Here is a 17,313-nt window from a genome sequence, read left to right on the forward strand (position 1 = left end):
AGGGTTAAATGCAGTCTGGGCACATACAATAAAGATTAACATGTAAATCAAATGAAAAATCATCAATTTAATACACGTTACTGAAAATACCATACTACAAGATATGAAAGATACACAAATACCATAAAATTGCTAATGATTTTTATTATTATTATTATTTAGTTTAAGTCTTTAGTTAATAAAACTCCTATTAAAGATGTTTTGGCCACTCTCAAGGTCCAGCCCCAGGTCAAAACAGCATTTGTAAAAACAGCAGAAAGACATTTTCATCCCACTCCCTACACACAAACCCACTCATAATTTGGTGGAGTTAAAAAGGAAAAAAGAAAGGTAAACTTTTATACAAATACTACATGACGAAAGTAATATAATTAATACGAAGTCATGAGCACCACTATATTTCTACAGTGAACACCAATTACGAACTTGAGATCTATTATTTTTGTGGGTTTTTTTTGTTTTGGGTGGGTTGGTTTTTTTTATGATCTAAATTAATGCTGTTCTAAGCTTGGTTCATCCCTCAATCACAGAGGGCTTTCTCACCAAGCCCCTCTATTTACTCTCTTCTAATGACTGCTTAATTACTGGACTTATTTTCTTCCTGACAGTTCTGAAGGTGGCACGGCATATTTGTAGTACTCTTGGTCACAGCAGGGAAATTGCAGAACACGCAGCCCAATTTCTGTACCTCCCTGATAGTCTGAGAGAGATTGTTAGGAGGTTTAACTGGAGTGTAAATATTGTCTCCCTCCCAAACTGAATCTTTGCTGGTGATCAGAAGATGTAAACGATGGCAGCAGACTACAGAGTTTAGAGAAATCACTTACAGAACACAGAATGCAGACCAACAAGCATTTCATGTGAAATGTGAATGCTACTTTGTTAACAATGTTTGAATATGGAAACGTATTTCACTGTTGAAATGGGTGACCTACAGAAGAAGAGCTTTCAGCGCTCACGCTGAGCTGCAGAATGAGCTTTCTCAGAAACAGAACTTGAAAGATATTCAATAAACAGTGAAGATCTGGTTATACTTAAAAAAAAAAAAAAAAAAAAAAAAAAAAAAGAACCAAAAAAGAAGTCAGTTTCTTTCAGAAAAAAAAATATTGATGTGCAATGTCTTTACTTGAAGGACAGAAGAGTAACAGATTATTCACATGGGCTAAATCTGGTTTTCCCTACTCCTTTGGGCAATCCTGGCTCAAGTGAAATCTGACACAGTCCAGGGGCCAGCTTTGTCACCAGGGGTTTGTCCGTGTACCAGGGAAGCAGGATTTAGTAACTTGCACAAACATCTGTGGCAGTTTAGTGGTTGGAAACAGGAGAAAGCAAGGGAAAACAGAGACAATAAGGAGAAAACAATGGAAAATTCAACTATGGACACCTTCTCTTTGAGATACACAAGAGTACTGAAGAATAAAGGTGAAGTCTGTAATTAATCTATTCCAGTTTAATGACAGCCACCACTCCCTTCACACTGCAATCATTTTGTATTTCTTATGTGCTCATCACAGCAACTTCTTCCCAAAGATGTCAGATATTGTTTATATCTCTTTGCACAGAAATATATACTATAGGTTCTAATCCACTAATAGACAGTATTAACTGGTTTGTTTAAACAAAACAATCATTGTAAACCAAAACTAATAGTTTCACTGAAACTAGATCCTCATCTGTAGCCACTGCCTCCAATAGGCTTTGGATCAGGCCCTAAAACAGGCATGATAGTATCAGTTGCTCATCCAGTGGTTGTAGATGATACAGAGACTGAAGTTGCACAGACTTTGTAAATATCCATCACAAAATGAACAAGTTCTTAGATCAAATGCATAATTTACCACAGGGAATGTACATAACCGTCTGTGACTGTGCCAGTGTATCTTTGTTTTTTAAGTCTTCTCTTGTAAGTACATACATTTTGACCATCTATTCCAGAGCATTAAAAAAGTGATATTAAAAAGTAAACTACACTATTGTTAGCCTAAAATAGCCCAGCACCGTAACTTTTTAATCCATTGAGTTAGCTGATGTTGTTGAGGCTTCTTTTCTTAATGATATCAAGATATCAGCATTACAGTTTAAGAAGTTATGGTGAGTCATTAGTACTGAGTTAAAAGTGAGATTTTAAACTCCTCAGTAGTGGCACAGAAATTAATATAAAGTAGAATTAGCTGATCTATTTATCGCTTAGTTTGAAGGAAAAAAAAAAAAAGAAAAAAAAAGCCCAAATAGTTGAGTATATATTATTTCATGCATCAATACATGGTTTGGCTGCTGGGCATGGAAAGAACCTCCCAATTTAGGGTTTCTCAACAAAAAACTACTGTCTGTGTGTGTGATACTAAGCCTTTGCACATCAGCTTTCCATGCATGTAAAGAGCTCATGCAGGAGTCTGCATAATGGTCCAGCATGAGAAATATCTTAAACAGGATGTGAATGGCAAAAATCCTCGCACCTAAAATTTCTCTATTGCAGTCTCTAATTTGCAAATATTTCTCTTTTGCTCTTAGGCCTCTTTACTGAGATTTAAAGGAAAGAGGGGAAAAAAGCTTTCATACCTAGACAGAAAATGATTATGTGAATGAATTAGGGCTTGATTTAGCTTTCCCTGAGATAACCCTAGGGGCTTGATTCTTAAACCACATTAAACAGCAACCAATTCAAGGCCAAGGAAAAAGGGAAGTAGAAAAAGAAGGAAGAATTGGAGAGGAGTATTTCTATGTACTTTAGACACATGGAAGATATGCCATAACACATATCATTTGTTTCTAATGAAAACCTGTTCAGTTACATGGTCGATATGAGAAACCACTGACATCCGTAGTTTAAGCAGCACTTATAAAAAATTTACCTTTTTAAATTTAAGCCAGCCCACCAAACAGACTGGTATAAATACATTCCTAAACACAAACATATCAGATTCAGTGGATGAAGAAAGTCGCATCCAGCTCAGTATTAATGAGCTAATTAAAAATATTAGGTGATACCATTTTTCTGAAATGGAGGTGGTTTAATATTAAAGTTGTTTTGCTTTGTTTTTTAAATATACTTCTATTAACCTTTGCTACTATTATTAGCCATAGTTCTCCCACCACAAGATATATTTTCTCTAACAGAATGATTATACTACTACAGTGTGCAAACAAAGAGCACTTAATCAACTGAGAAGAGACAAAAATTAGTGTTTTTAGATTTCCTGACAGCAGAACTAAGTTTGTAGGGTTCAAAGTGCTAGTAGAAATCTGCAGCCATGGTCCCTTTTTGCTTTTCTTGGTTCTTGTAAGTCACATTTTTGAAAGTGCTTGTTGAACCTCTGTACAGTGGGTTGGTTTCCTAAAAAAGAAACAAAAAAGGAGAAAAGCAAATCATTCACAGTTTAACCGTCTTTGGCTGCAAGCCTGCGTTGCTGCAAACCACTGCCTTTAATTTTCCTGGAGCAGAGAGGATGCCTTCCTTCTGCAGGTTTCTCTGCTTTGTGTCTATGCAAAGTTTTATCACCTTTGGAAATAAATCGCGTGGCCTCAAAAAGGTATTGTATAATATTGTCTTTTGCTTCTCTGAAGCTTGCTACCTTACCGTTTTAATAACATCCTATATTCAATACCCCAGTCATCATTTTATAGCATCACATCCTCTTCCCATTGTTACTTCCCCTTTGCAAAGTGTACTGGTTTTTCTTTGTACAGAAGTTATTTTGTACTTTTCATCATTTCAGTATAGTCTTTATTGGTGTTCTGATATTCCAAGTCACAAAAAATGAGCCCAGCCTGAGGCAGTGCAAGTCAGAGTAGGGGCAGAAAAGCCCCTGCTTCCCAGATTAAAGTAATGCACACACTCAAACAATGCCTTACCAAACAGATCTGATCTCTGTGTACTAAACATGACCAAACTATTCTAAAAACATGAAGAATACACAAATGTTGAGAAAACAGCTGTGAGATGGGAGCTGCAACTTGTCAGGACCTTCTTTTGTGAGCCACGCCAATTACCACACACACCAGGAGAAAGGCAAGTCCCACCTGGGCTTTTTGTACTGGCTTCTCACCATTTTCTTTCTATCATTTCCTATTGTGTCAGAAAATATTTCTATCTACTGTAGCCTTCCCTTTCCTCTTACCATGGTGGCTCTCCTATAGGACTAGGAAAACATTCTCAAGAGGCCTTGCCTGCAACAAACTGATTTTTCTTGTCACGGAAACTGAAAGGCAGGCAGCATCCCTTCTTGCAGAAATGTTGCAATCCTTGTGTTTTGCAGAGGAATGCAACTAAGTAAACTGTAGCATATTGCATATCCTCCTGGCACCCACCAGAAATGCTTACTCAACATGATTATTTTTTTTTCAGAAAGTCTCAGAAGTTGTAGAAGTATTACAGAAGAACAAGAAAGCCAAGGACAAAGGGGAAATAGGAAAAAGGAACACGGTATCTGCTTGCATTAGACCTATGCAAGCTATAGATAGAAGCTAAGGATAGATCATTCTGTCCTTTTATGTATATTCTGGACAGCGTACACTGCTGTGTAAGCTGTTGCAGAGGCACTGGTAACCTCTCTTTAGAACAGCAGGCTTTGCATCTGAGGCGTGTGTTTCTGACAGTTACACAGACAGCGAGTAACTGTGCTCAGATTAATCAGAAGTGAGGTACTAATGAAAAACAAAACAAAACAAACAAAAACCCAAACAAATAAAAGTATTATCTACTCAACTCACATGTGGAAGAAATTAAACCAGGATACTGAACCCTGGTTATTGTCATCCTTAAATTAAAAGTAATGAAAAACTACCAGTAGAATCTATCCATTTAAAAGAAAACAACCAAGACTGAAATAGAATTTTTAAGGCCATTTGTGCCTCATGAAACAAAATTAAAGAACCTCATATAAGATTAGTGCATTTAACATACCGTTTGCCATTTAACTTTTGATTTTTCTGCTTCAAACTTGGCCACTTCTTTTCGGTCTTGAACTGACACCAGCAGTTTCCATATACAAAGTAACACAATGCCAATCAGAAGGATAGCAAGGGTGACACCCACCATTATCATTGGGATATTTGGAAGCTGTGGGCAATCTGTGGAGAAAAACAGTTATGAGTGTGAATGTCCAATCAATAAGTTTCAAGCTACTAAAAACAGCCAAGAAGCCTTCTGTTCTCATTTGCTGGAAGCTGAACATGCCTTTTCCTTCAGTCCATGTTATTTTAGTCTAATCAGCTTGCGAAAGGGATGAAAATTGAAAAGCATTTAAATGTTTGCTACAACATTTTTTTTTTTCAATTATAACCTATATAAAACCAGGCTCTAGAAGCAGGTTTTTTGTGCAGTGAAATCACTATCATTTTCACATGTATGCTAGAGAAAAGCTACATGCAGTGTTAACAAAATGTCTGCCATTTGAACCAACTAAACTAAGTTACAAATCTGCATGGCTTTCCCTAAAATACAATCAATATTTGGCACTGAGATACTGGGTGTGTCAGAAAAAAAATGTATTTTATTGCCTGGAAACCAAACTGCTTGGCAGCTGAAAAGTGGTGCCTGTGTTCTGTCCTGTCCCACAAGATTAAGAGCTTTACTGAAATAGTAAAAGTAGTGAAATTGTGGTAAAATAAATAAAACTAAAAATGATAGGATGTAAAAAGATCTGTTGAATACCTGTTACAAAGGCAGTGCATTCAAAATTAAATAATACAACATGGAAGATAATTACAAAGATATCTTAGCATTTTATCAGGTAGATGATGTAGTCAGATTCTGCCTTTTGAGTACTTGTCCATCTATAAAATGTATGTTATTTCAAAATGGGTTATCATCTCATATAATTGAAGGACATTCGTTATCATCATCTTAGAACTGCACAAGACTTTAGAAAAGTTAACAAACTTGCAGCTCTGAAGGTGATAAGGAGCTTATGGGTAGGAAACTTGAGGGGAGGTGAAGTGGCTTGTTTCATGCCATTGAGAGAGCCTGAGAGTTCAGCAAAGTCTGATTAATTCAATGGATCATTCTGCCCATTTTCCATGACAAAGTATTTATTTACTGTAGTAGCATTAAAGAAATGGTTTGGTAGGTGTTCTTTTGCCTGGGTGGAGCTGAGTTGCAAACACAAGGAGGTGCAATGCTGTTTAGAAGAGCTCAGTTTCTTATGTTGCTGGAACTGGTTATCTCTCCCATCTATGTTTTCAAATCAGATGTCATGTAGAAAAGGTAACACAACTGCTTACCTTTTTGCTTTATGCCGTGAATGACTGTCCTGCCCTGTTCATCCACAGTCAGAAGAAAAGTGGTTACACATTCATTTTCCCACTGCAGAGAGCAAGGAATGGATTTATCCTCTGAAAAATCTGCAAGGGAGGAAAAGAAGTAATCCATTAGATCAAATGAAGTTCAGCATGCAATAGCGAGAGAGGTTGCTGGCATAATGTCTATTATAACCTCTGTATAAAGCAAAGAGTAAAAGATGAAAACAGAGGTTCCCACAGAATTTCAGTGGAAGTGCTTCCAAGATGCTTGACAGTCAGATACCTGGGAAACATCCCCAGTTATAGGACAAAGTAAGCAATATTGTTCTCTTTGCTTTAGAACTACTTCTCATGTGTTGAACAGAAATGGATGTGAATAAAAGGGCTGCCATTTATTTCTTCCTTCATCCAAAGGCAAGAGGGTGGCAGGAGAAACAGGCCGTGACAGGCAGTATAAAGCAAAGAAGAGGACTGAAAATTCAGACTACAGATCTACCAGTGTGCCTGTGGCTGAATGCTTATTATTTTCCATAAAACCCATTATTTAAGGACCACTGGAACGCTAGGTATGCTTTCAATACATTTTAAGAAAACCTTGATAGGTTTCTATTCATAGAGGCAAGAAAAAAATAGTAAGGTTCTCAAACATTTGCTTAAAATGAAATATATAACCTCTATACAATCCCTACATTGTTTCTTACCCGGTCAAAACTCCTACTGAAATTTCATAAGCAAGTATGCTAGAAGTATTTAGTTCTCTGACTTTAATATCAAGGAAGAGTAATGCAATACAAAGCAGAAATCTGACAAGAATAATAGATTTTAAATAATCTATAAAACATGAAGAAGTAAATGCTCACTTTTTATCATAAGTAAAGAGTGGAAAGAGTTTTATAGCAAAGAGTAGAGGGAGTATGAAAGTGCAGATAGTTAACAGCCTTTTTATAAAGTGAGAACCATGTCTGGTTGGATGTTAATGGAAACCTGCTTTTGGACTGTGGTAATTTTGTACTTAATCTGTTGCCTGTCCTTGATGTCAGAGCAACTTGTTAAGGTGACAGCTGGACAAGACATGCTGATTTGTCAAGATTCGTTTTGTTGACTGAATGTAGTCAATTCATGACACTCTCTGCCAGGCCACAGTTCCAGTAGTACCATCACAGGTTTTGCAATATTTGTTGTTTCCCAACTCCTTTAAGCAAGCAGATCCAAAGAATCCACTGAGATTTAGACTGGATATAAGGGAGGTGTTTTTTATGATAAGCATGGTGGGGCACTGGCACAGGTTGCCCAGAGAGGTGATGAACATTACATTTATGTACATTAGCTTTCTTTATTTGAAAATTATAGTTTTCCGTCCTCTGGAAAGCAGAGAAAATCTTGCAAGCATATTCCAAATATCACAAAACAAAGAAACAACATACAAAAAAATGAATGTTGTTGTACTAACCTATAGATAGTAGGAACTGCAAATATATCAGTTATCTTTAGACCATAATGTTTAGCTTAATATCATAACTGGAGACCATGGGATGTAGAAATCTGAGTATGTGCATGGACATAGAAAAGAATGAGAAGATGCCAGTTTATTCAGAACACAGCTTATGCTTAATATTTCTAGGACAAGAGATACTGAGTGAAAACTGATGAATAGACTATTTTCAATTCCTATGCTCAAAATTTCACTCAGATAGGTGAACTTTTCTTCGTGGCTCCCCAGCTCTTGTCACTGTGTTGCAACATATGTGTGCAAAAGAAAGAGTAAACCTTTTTATTTAGCCTAGGGGTATTTATGGTTTTCAAAATGCCACAACAAATTAAAGAAGCTGAAATCTGAAGCAGAAAGAAGCATTATGCCACCATATAAAATCATGATAAAAATCTGTCTTAAATACTGTGATGGTCTGCATATACCACTTTCAATATATTTTTTTGTTTAGGGAATATGGCTTTCATTTCAGGATTTTTAATTTTATAATAATTCTATTATTTTATTTTTCCCCTTCAGGACATCTTAATGAGGCTACGCCAATACCAAAACTAATCCTTTGAAGTATTATACATGCATTTAAGATGAAAGAGTTTCCTTACAAGGGAAATTCTTGCCACTTTCAGACTCCCTATTACAGAGGAATGTAATAAAAAAATAAATAAATAAAAAAAGCTGAAGATTTGTTGGAAAGATGTGTATCCATGAAATGCTTGCATATATGCAGATGGGTTTTCAACAGTTTATAAGATTTATGCTTACAGTATTCTGTGTTACCATCCTAAGTATTATGCTTGCCTAATTTAGTTCTAACTCTAAGTCTACGATGTGAATAATGCATTTATGTCCTACCTCAGCTAGGAATTGCTTTTTGCCACAGGACTGTGTTTGCTTTATTCAGAATAAATAGAGCCTACCAACTGTACAGGAAAGCACTTTCCTCTGTGGGACAGAAATAGTTCTGATGCACTATTCCATTTAAAGTTATGTTTCTTACTAAGGGTAATACTACATTCCAGGTCAATTCCTGCTGCAGGAATTCTTCTTGATGAAGTGCAATTCTGAATTACTGTATCTGAATGATTTGCTTAGCCCTTAGGATGCCAGAAACATTTCAATAAGGCCTGACAAGAAGAAGATCACCTTTGCCAGAGGTTAAAGGGTTGTGTCTGATTGCAGATGGTAATCAACTGTCTGCATAAGGACTGGAGTCAGGTTTTGATTTTGTACAGCAAAAGAAGCCCCACTGAAACCTACAGTTCAAGTGTGACAACCATAGGGACTTTCATCAGCCACTGATTTGCAGGAACTGGTACTTAAATTCTGTTCTTCATTACATAAGCTGCTTAGAAGGTAGGCGTAATCCAATGAGTTAATTAACCTGGAGGGGTAATACCAGTCCTGATCTGCATTTCCTACTTACAACAGACAGATTGCTTTATGAGCCTTAATATAATTCCACAACAGAAAAACAAAGCTACTTTCAAAGGTAAAATTACCCAAAGTGGAAGCTATCATTGATCACCCACATACAAAAAAGAGATTGAGTATACAAACCCTCTGCAGTGCTGACAGTTGCATCAACTGATTTGCATTTTTCACTGCATTCTCCCTGCAGCTTGTCATCAGAAGCCAAATGACATTCCACACAGCTCCTGTGGAAAATAATTCAGCAGCTCATCCATCTCTGTCTGTCACAAAGTACTGATATGAAAGCAACTACGTATGCATCTGCATTTTAAAAAGAAACTAAACAAAAGGTCTTGTGCTATGGATACAGTAGTTCTCAGAAATATGATAGGTATTGCCACACACACACATACACAAAAAAAAAACCAAAACAGAAAGAGAAAAGCCACCCAACAAAACCAATGCTACCTGAATAAAGGTATTGTGGATAATCTCTCTCTTGACCTCTTTCTCTCCCAGCTCATTAGCTACCAGACAGAACCCCAGGCAACATTATTCATGTGGGACTATCAAAGACATGAGGTTACTCAGACATAACATTCATTTTCAAGTATGAATATTCTGAAGTAAGCTTACACTGAATACCAGCCAAAGGAATGTCTATCAGATGAACAATATTTGAAATTGACTTCAGAGAGATCAAGCTGGGGCACCTACTGTAAGTCTTCCTTTGTTGAAAGTCTACTGAATAATGTATTAAAACACAGTTCAGGTGTCTCGACAGATGTCTTTCGAATGTGATTACTTGTCTCAGGAATTACTTAAATGCAAAATATACTAATGCCATTTATTGGAAAAGAATTTTAAAATTATTTACTTCATTTAACAGGGCGATGGCTAAAATATTTTAAATTACGGAGTCTAAGCCAATTCCTTTAGAAGACTGTAGAAATCTTCCCAGAAATGCAATGTGAACTTTCCTAAATCCAGAGTTCATTCATGGGGAGATAAAGGGGAAAATATAACAGAATTCATAAATGAAAAGTTTCGATGAAGAATATATCTTGCTGACTCTGCACAGTGAGCTTCGGTCAGGTTCAGGAGTTGAGACTGAACAGTCACAAAGTACTATCAGCTTAAAGAAAGAAAAGAGAATAACAGCAACAAAACATCCCGGGAAAACCTGGCCATCTCCTGTTGCACAGAGTTACATATATCCATGAGAATATGCTGAGGCTGCTGAGATTATCTTCTCGAGATGGAGATGACCTTAACACTCACTCTGGAGATGCTGAATAGTAAAAGCGAGTAGGTAATGGGATAGCCCCTATCTCATGGAGACAACTGAGTGTTGTTGGTGTTTTTGCCATATTTGCCATGTTTCCTCATGATACTGCTCTCCTTTTCTCAGCCATTAATCTCAGTCCCCTCTTACCTGCCCTCCTGCCACTCTCGGTTACCCTACCCCAGTCTGCCAAGTGTTACGCTGGCTGCCCCTGCCCCACATCTCAGCAAAGGAAGTGACTGCCATGGAGACAAAAGACCTGACACTGCATAGCATATACATGTTTAAATAGGCTAATGCAATGCTCACCATGTAACTCAACACTTCCTATTTCCTGCCAAATCGGGCAAAGAAAGGCAGCGGCATTGTACTTTGTGTTTCAAGCACCTGTGTGCAGAAGTTTCTTTACTTTAACTGTGCTCACTAAGGCTTATGTCCCTGGGCTTTGAACAAACTGGTTGGCTTGCTTTTGAGGGTCAAGTGTAGTACTAACATAAACAGTGATTATTTTTTGAGCCACAGAAGGGTTCCTTAGCTCAGCTACAGGGTAGACTGGAAAGACAAGCATGAAAATACAGTGACATATGGCTGGTGTGGAGGAGGAATGGGCCTCCACTCTAAGCAAGTAGACATAACATAGTCACAAAACAAGATAGCTGGGCCTCCTTAATTCAATCAAGATTAACTCAGTTTGTAAATATGCATGTGCAAAGCATGAGCAGAAAATGTAACCTTATTAGTTCATGAGATTGCCAACAGTAATGCAAATTCCAAACTTTATGAGTTTCTTCCCTGTAAGTTGTCCTTAATTTGTCCTAGAGACTCTGTTGGGATGGTTTCATTCTGCGCTGTGGACTGGATAGAAACAGATCTGTGTTTGTCTGATGTTATCAGATAAGGGTGTGATTCTGATTCTTAGTATAGCCAAGGACAGTAGTGGAAGTGTGTTTTATTTGTGCCACTTGAAGACGACTAAATTGTTTTCCTCCACCTTTTTTTTGTTTTGTTTTGTTTTTCTTTGTTTCCACAAGAATCACATTCTGTTGATATATGAGTTATGATCACTCCTCTCAACAGACAAGAAGAAGCTCTTGGCTTCCAGTTGGTAAGTCCAACCTGTTGTTGTGGCAATATACACCTTGCTGAGGCTCTATGGGAAATAGCTCAATGATATCAAACTCAGGGACATAAAACCAGCACCTTACCGTCTGGAACTGCAAGGGTCCCCACACAGAGGGCATTTTTCACATGTTTGGCCCGAAGCTCCTGGATGTATGCATACACATGACCCGCAGATGCATTCGCCTCTCCCACTGCACAGCGTTCCATCCTCAGAAATGCAGGAGCTGGTATCAGTTGTGCAATTACAGTATTCACCAGTCCATCCACTGTGGCAAACGCATTCACCACAGTCACAGTCTCCATTGCCTGGAAAACCATTTATTATACTTCAGCTCAGTCTTTCAATATGAATTGGAATGACAGCCTTTAAAATCACTCTTCTTAATAACAGGTATTTTCTCTATTCCAACACTTCTCACTCTTAAACCTCTTTCTTCCTCCCCTGCAGGTTTCAGTTTTAAGCTAGTGGATCAAATTTGCACTTAGACTGGCTGCAAGCCAGCACAACTGCATTCTCTTCACTGGAGTCTTCCAGAAGGATCCTTATCTCCCAACAGTGCACAACTTAATGGGTAAATCCTGTTTCATTTCTAACAGCATGAATCCAGTCATCTATTCAGCACAGTCTCATTGCTGGTTCCTGACAGTTCAATACTATTCCCATTGTTTCAGTATAATCACTTCTGATTGATGATTGTAGAGCCCAGGAAAAAATGATAAACACAACTCCTCACGTTCTGATTGCATCACATTCACATAAGCCCTGAACAGCTGGAATCATCTAGATTACTGGGTTAAATTTATATAATATATATAAATCAGAATGCATCCCAAAATGGATAAGATGGCTATACTTTGATAACTATGTCAGAGTGAGGCTGTACACTGCTTCGCATCAGTATATGTCAATAAACTTAATTAAGCTTCCATTAAATCTACAGCCATTACAACCACTGAAATTCTAACCCTGTCTGATGGAGGCAGGTATGATCCAATAAAGTGATACCAGCACCAATTAGCTATGGTGGGGCTAAAGGCACTCCATTTAAAATTTTCAAAATAGAGTAAAAAAAATTTTTTTTAGATCTAAGGATCACGCAGAAATACTACTTTTATACATACCGATTAGAATCTAATATATAACAAAAATTCGTAAGTAAGAGGGAAACAATGCTCTAAATCACAGACACTAGACACACCCCATAGGGAGCTTACCTCCACACTGAAGCCCTCTGTGTCTCACACACGAGAAGTCATCACATTCACAGTGTGCTCCATAAACTCTTCCATACATGGATGGGTGACAGACGCACTGCCCGCAATAGCAGCTCCCTCTCCCGCTGCAAGAACTCTGCTCCATGGAGCCCTTGCAGGATCCTGTGCTGAGGGCATTCTCATCACACTCGCAGTGTGGACCCATGTACCCAGGGTGGCAGACACATACTCCACACTCAAAAGAGCCTTTCCCCTTGTTGCATTTCGAGCTGTTCTTCTCAGCCTTGGCCTGGCAGCTGCAGCTGCACTGGGGAAGGATTTCCATTTCCAGCATGTCACTGAGGCCTACTGGTTTTATCACAACATGCCTGGTGGTTTTATCACAAGTGGGCAGACTTACGGTCACATTGAAAGAGACCTGGAAGAGAAAATGGTGTCTGCATACATAGGCTACAGGATATTTTGGAGACAGATGCACAACATGGAATAAGAGTTTCTCTGCTTGAAGAAAGATTATTAAAAAAAGAACAACAAAACAACAACAAACAAACAAACGAAAAAAAAAAAACAAACGAAAAAAAAACCACCAAACTTTCTACATAGGTGCTTTAATTAACGTCTTTTGGGAATCTGTTCCTTACTTACTGTGTCTCCCACTTTCACATGAGAGCATTTCCTCTGATGTGGAAAAAAGGTCTCATTGTTACAGATGGCAGTGAAAGAGAGATCAAGTCCTTCTGTGTCCCCAAAGACCTCCAGCTCTACTTCGGACCTCAGCTCCTTCAAGGAAAAGGAGTGTGATGAATGAAAGCGATAACACTGCCACACGCTACTGTGTTCTGCATCTGTGTGATGTAGACCGTAACTTATCCCAGCTACACAGGAGCAAATGTCTTTGGTTTTGGCACTTTATTTACATACTCTATTGCAAGTAAAATGGAGAATGAGTGAGACAAAGAAAGTGCCGACAGAGACGGCTTTCAGCTCAAAGCCACAGTGCTATCAGTTTAATATCCGGTATCACTGTACTTATTTCCTGCTCTTGTAGAAGAACAAACCAACATTTTATTAAATCATCTTTCATTACTAAGTACTCCGTTGACTAATACAGGCTTTCTTTAACTCCAGTCTTACCGAGGAATGGATTTGTGCCTCTGATTGCTCTGCTTGCACCAGGCTTTTCTTGATTAGCCAGCAATCAATATCGCTCCCTTGTTATCTCTGCTCTTAGAATCAAACCTCACAATCTCCCTTCCAGCCTGGCAAGCTCCAAGCTCAGTTTTGCCTCAGCATAGGCCTCTGTGCCTTTACCCAGTGTTTGCAGGACAAAAGCCAGAACCTATCCCCACAATTAGCTCAGGCAGCCTGGTGGCTCACTCTGTTCTCCTTTCAATCCCAATAGAAATTTTGGTTTCCTGAGTCGTCGGCAACATTTCAAGCTGTATTCAATAGTGTTCTCATTTCTTAAATAAGTTTGTTAAATCAAACTTTAGTTTCTTAAGTGAAAAAGGCTCTTCAGTTCACCTCCTGTATGCTCTCATATCCTCTATTTTAAGATATATTTAACTTCAAAATATTTTTATAGCAACTTTGGTTACACAACTTAGCCTTAATCCAAAGGCTGTAGCAGGCCATGGGGAAATTCCCTATGACTTCATCAGACCATCAATCCAGTAAATGGAATTTTTTCAAAAGCACCTTAGCAATTACAGAGCAGAAGTCTCACTGACTTAGCTTTGTGTTCTCGCAAGCTTAATTGCTTTACAGAATACCCAATGTACTTCAATTGGAGCATGAGGATCTTGCTGATCTTCCTTCAGTGAGTCATTCTAGTAAATGCATCAGAATGATTCACTGGAGTAAAGGTCTGGTAGGGGTTAAAACAGTGATACTGACTGAAACTAAAGGAGAATAGTTACAGACCTACACAGAGAAAAACTCCCTGCCTTTGTACACATCCTGGTTCTCTGGAATTTTGTCTTGGGGATGAGGCTGGGTTCTTTTTTAAATGTCTTTTGGAAAACCTGGGCAGTAAACCAAAGCATTTTAGAAAAGGAGAGCAGCACATCATACAAGGTGCATTCACATAACATGCAGTGCTCTTCCCACCATGCAAGCTGTGCACTGGCCACCAGGCTGTCTATTTTGGTAGCTCTGGGTGAGTTCAGTTTTTCCCCTGTGTTTGTTCTGGTTATTCGGCTATTGAGACAATGCAGGGATTCTTAGATAATGGTTTGTTTGGACTCCCACCAAAGGACAAAATAAAGCAAACCTCAAGGTAAAACTGTGAGACTTTTTATGTATTAATGTAGCATCACTGCATATTCTCTCAGCTGCAAAATTACTACTCCCAGACAGAGTACAGGCATGAGAGAAAGTTAAATGCTGCTGAACACAAACATGTAATACACTGAGTCATGGTGTCTGTACCAGGTCACTTGTGGTACCTTCCCTGTTTAAACATATTATTTCTTTGTGTTACTGTTGTGTAAGTTAAGAGGGAGGAATGCACTGAAAAAGAAAAAAAAAGAAACAAAACAAAACACAGGAATTTTTCTAAGATGTTAAAACCTTGAAATAACCTCAATCAAAAGGCCTGATATTCGTCCCAATGCAAATTAGAGTGCAGTTCTGCAATGCAAAGCCAAACAGAATTTCATGCTGAATAAAGCAAGCAGAAGTACGCTTTCAGGAGAAAATGAATCATACTTAACATAAGAACTTCTTGTAACAAATATTTTGACAGCTCAGTCTTTCTTGACCTGTTTACTTCTTCTCTGAAGCTTCTCAATAGCGGCGCATGATAAATGGTACTAACAAACCTGTGTTTGTACAGCAAATGCTCTAGAGCACTTGAAAAGGTTAAAAGATAAAGTCTAACTCTACTCTTCTCAGAAAATAGTTATTTACTCTGTTTCTGTAGGTGAAAAACCATAAGCTCTGCATGGTGAACTGGACTGCCAGGGTACTGTAAAAGGTCTACAAGAAAACTGGAATATAAGGTCAAATAAGGTGTTTTTCAGTGTTTCCTGCTTGGAAGGCTTTCAATTATGAAGCAATAAGGTTGTTAACCTTTAAGGTTAAGTATAATAAAATGGCCTCTGGGAAATTCTCAAATTGTGACATGTTGCTACTCGTATGGTTTGTACGCTGCAAAACATATGTGGGTTCTTAAGAACCTATGAGCAACTCAGATGGATGGCCCAGACATGCTGTACCTGTGCTGGGACAGGACAAGCTGTGGCCCAGAGGCAGGAGCCCAGCTCCAGCAGCCTCCTTCCAGCTGCTTCAGGACAGACTGAGCACTGAGCTCCTCGCATCCTCCAGACCCTGCCCACAGCTGGCTGAACCTGGGATGGAGCAAATTAACTCCTTTGTGCTGCAGGAGACAGAAAATATCAGCATGTTCAAAATGAGGAGCAGAAAAAAAGAGGAAAGAAAAGGAAGACGTCAGGATAGCACGCTGTCCCCCATCACTACCTCCTATTGCCATTGTGGCAAATGCAGTGCTGTGCTGCATGGACCATGCAGGTCATGTCTTCTGATCTTATTTCTTGGGAAGGATAGGCTTACTGTTGTTCTGAGATAGAAAGGAGAAATGTCCTTCATTCTAACTGACAAATATGAACAGTGAGAATGTCAAAAAATGAAAATCTTCCCAGCATCTAACAAGGCAGAAGTTGCCATAACAGTGCAATTAGAGGAAATCCTATTCAGCACCAAATATAACGCTACAGCAAAATCACCCGGACATGTCACTGGGACAATTATTTTATATTTTCCTCTTACTTGTTGGACAAAAACTGGTGTTTTAGCTGTTAAAGGTAATAACCCCTGTCTGTGCATCAGAGTCCCATCCAAAAGAAATCCAGATGTGACAACTGACAAGTCAAACCCCAGAGGTGAAATCCAAACATCACTATCAGTTAGGACTAACTGTACATCTGAAAATTTTTCCCCCATATTCATTACAATATATGGACTCCCTCAAAAAACCCTTACAGTTATTTGTTCATCTAAATTTTCCATGGGAAAGAAAATCTTCTCATATTTTCTATTTCATTTTAAAATCACAAACAATTAACTATGTTGCACTTAAAAGAATGTGATTTGCTTTTCTATTATTATGTCCAAAATAATTTGGGGGGCATAAAAATAACTGTATTACTCTGCAGGTAAGAGGTAGATCAGAAGAACAAACAAACGAGCCAACCCAGAAAGAAATAGAAAATGCTCTTTGCAAAGCATTATTTTTCATTGTAGCCAACTGTTAGAGCAAGTTTTTAATAAAAGGAGGGTAGGAGTAAAGAGAAAAGTCTGTGACATATCGGCATGTAAGAAGATGTGTGTATATATGCATATGTGTGTGTGTGTGTGTGTATCAAACTGGCTAAAAACATTCCCCTGAGGGAAGAGGTTCAGACAGCCAGGATGCCTTTTACAAATTAAGTTCGGAAGAGCAGCTCTGTATTTACTTTCCCATCATATTCACAGTCTTTCATGGCATTATCAAAAACAACCCATTTGTGTCTTCTTTTGTCTCTTGTGTTTT

At 38.3% G+C, this 17,313-nt stretch overlaps 1 protein-coding gene across 1 annotated transcript in view; it reads right to left on the bottom strand.

The window, feature by feature from the left end:
• Nucleotides 1-3,210: 3,210 nt before the first annotated feature.
• The window catches only part of ITGB6 (integrin subunit beta 6), a 42,548-nt gene continuing 28,445 nt past the window's right edge, over nt 3,211-17,313 (bottom strand). Inside the window, exons 11-17 of the mRNA XM_072341821.1 lie at nt 13,407-13,541; nt 12,762-13,179; nt 11,630-11,852; nt 9,287-9,384; nt 6,223-6,342; nt 4,904-5,070; nt 3,211-3,334 (exon numbers count right to left, since the gene is read on the bottom strand). Of these exons, the coding sequence (XP_072197922.1) occupies nt 3,233-3,334; nt 4,904-5,070; nt 6,223-6,342; nt 9,287-9,384; nt 11,630-11,852; nt 12,762-13,179; nt 13,407-13,541 (1,263 nt within the window). The 3' untranslated portion in view covers nt 3,211-3,232. The remainder of the gene's footprint in view (nt 3,335-4,903; nt 5,071-6,222; nt 6,343-9,286; nt 9,385-11,629; nt 11,853-12,761; nt 13,180-13,406; nt 13,542-17,313) is intronic.

This window comes from Excalfactoria chinensis, chromosome 7 (assembly GCF_039878825.1).
Source record: "Excalfactoria chinensis isolate bCotChi1 chromosome 7, bCotChi1.hap2, whole genome shotgun sequence".
Taxonomy (NCBI): Eukaryota; Metazoa; Chordata; class Aves; order Galliformes; family Phasianidae; genus Excalfactoria; species Excalfactoria chinensis.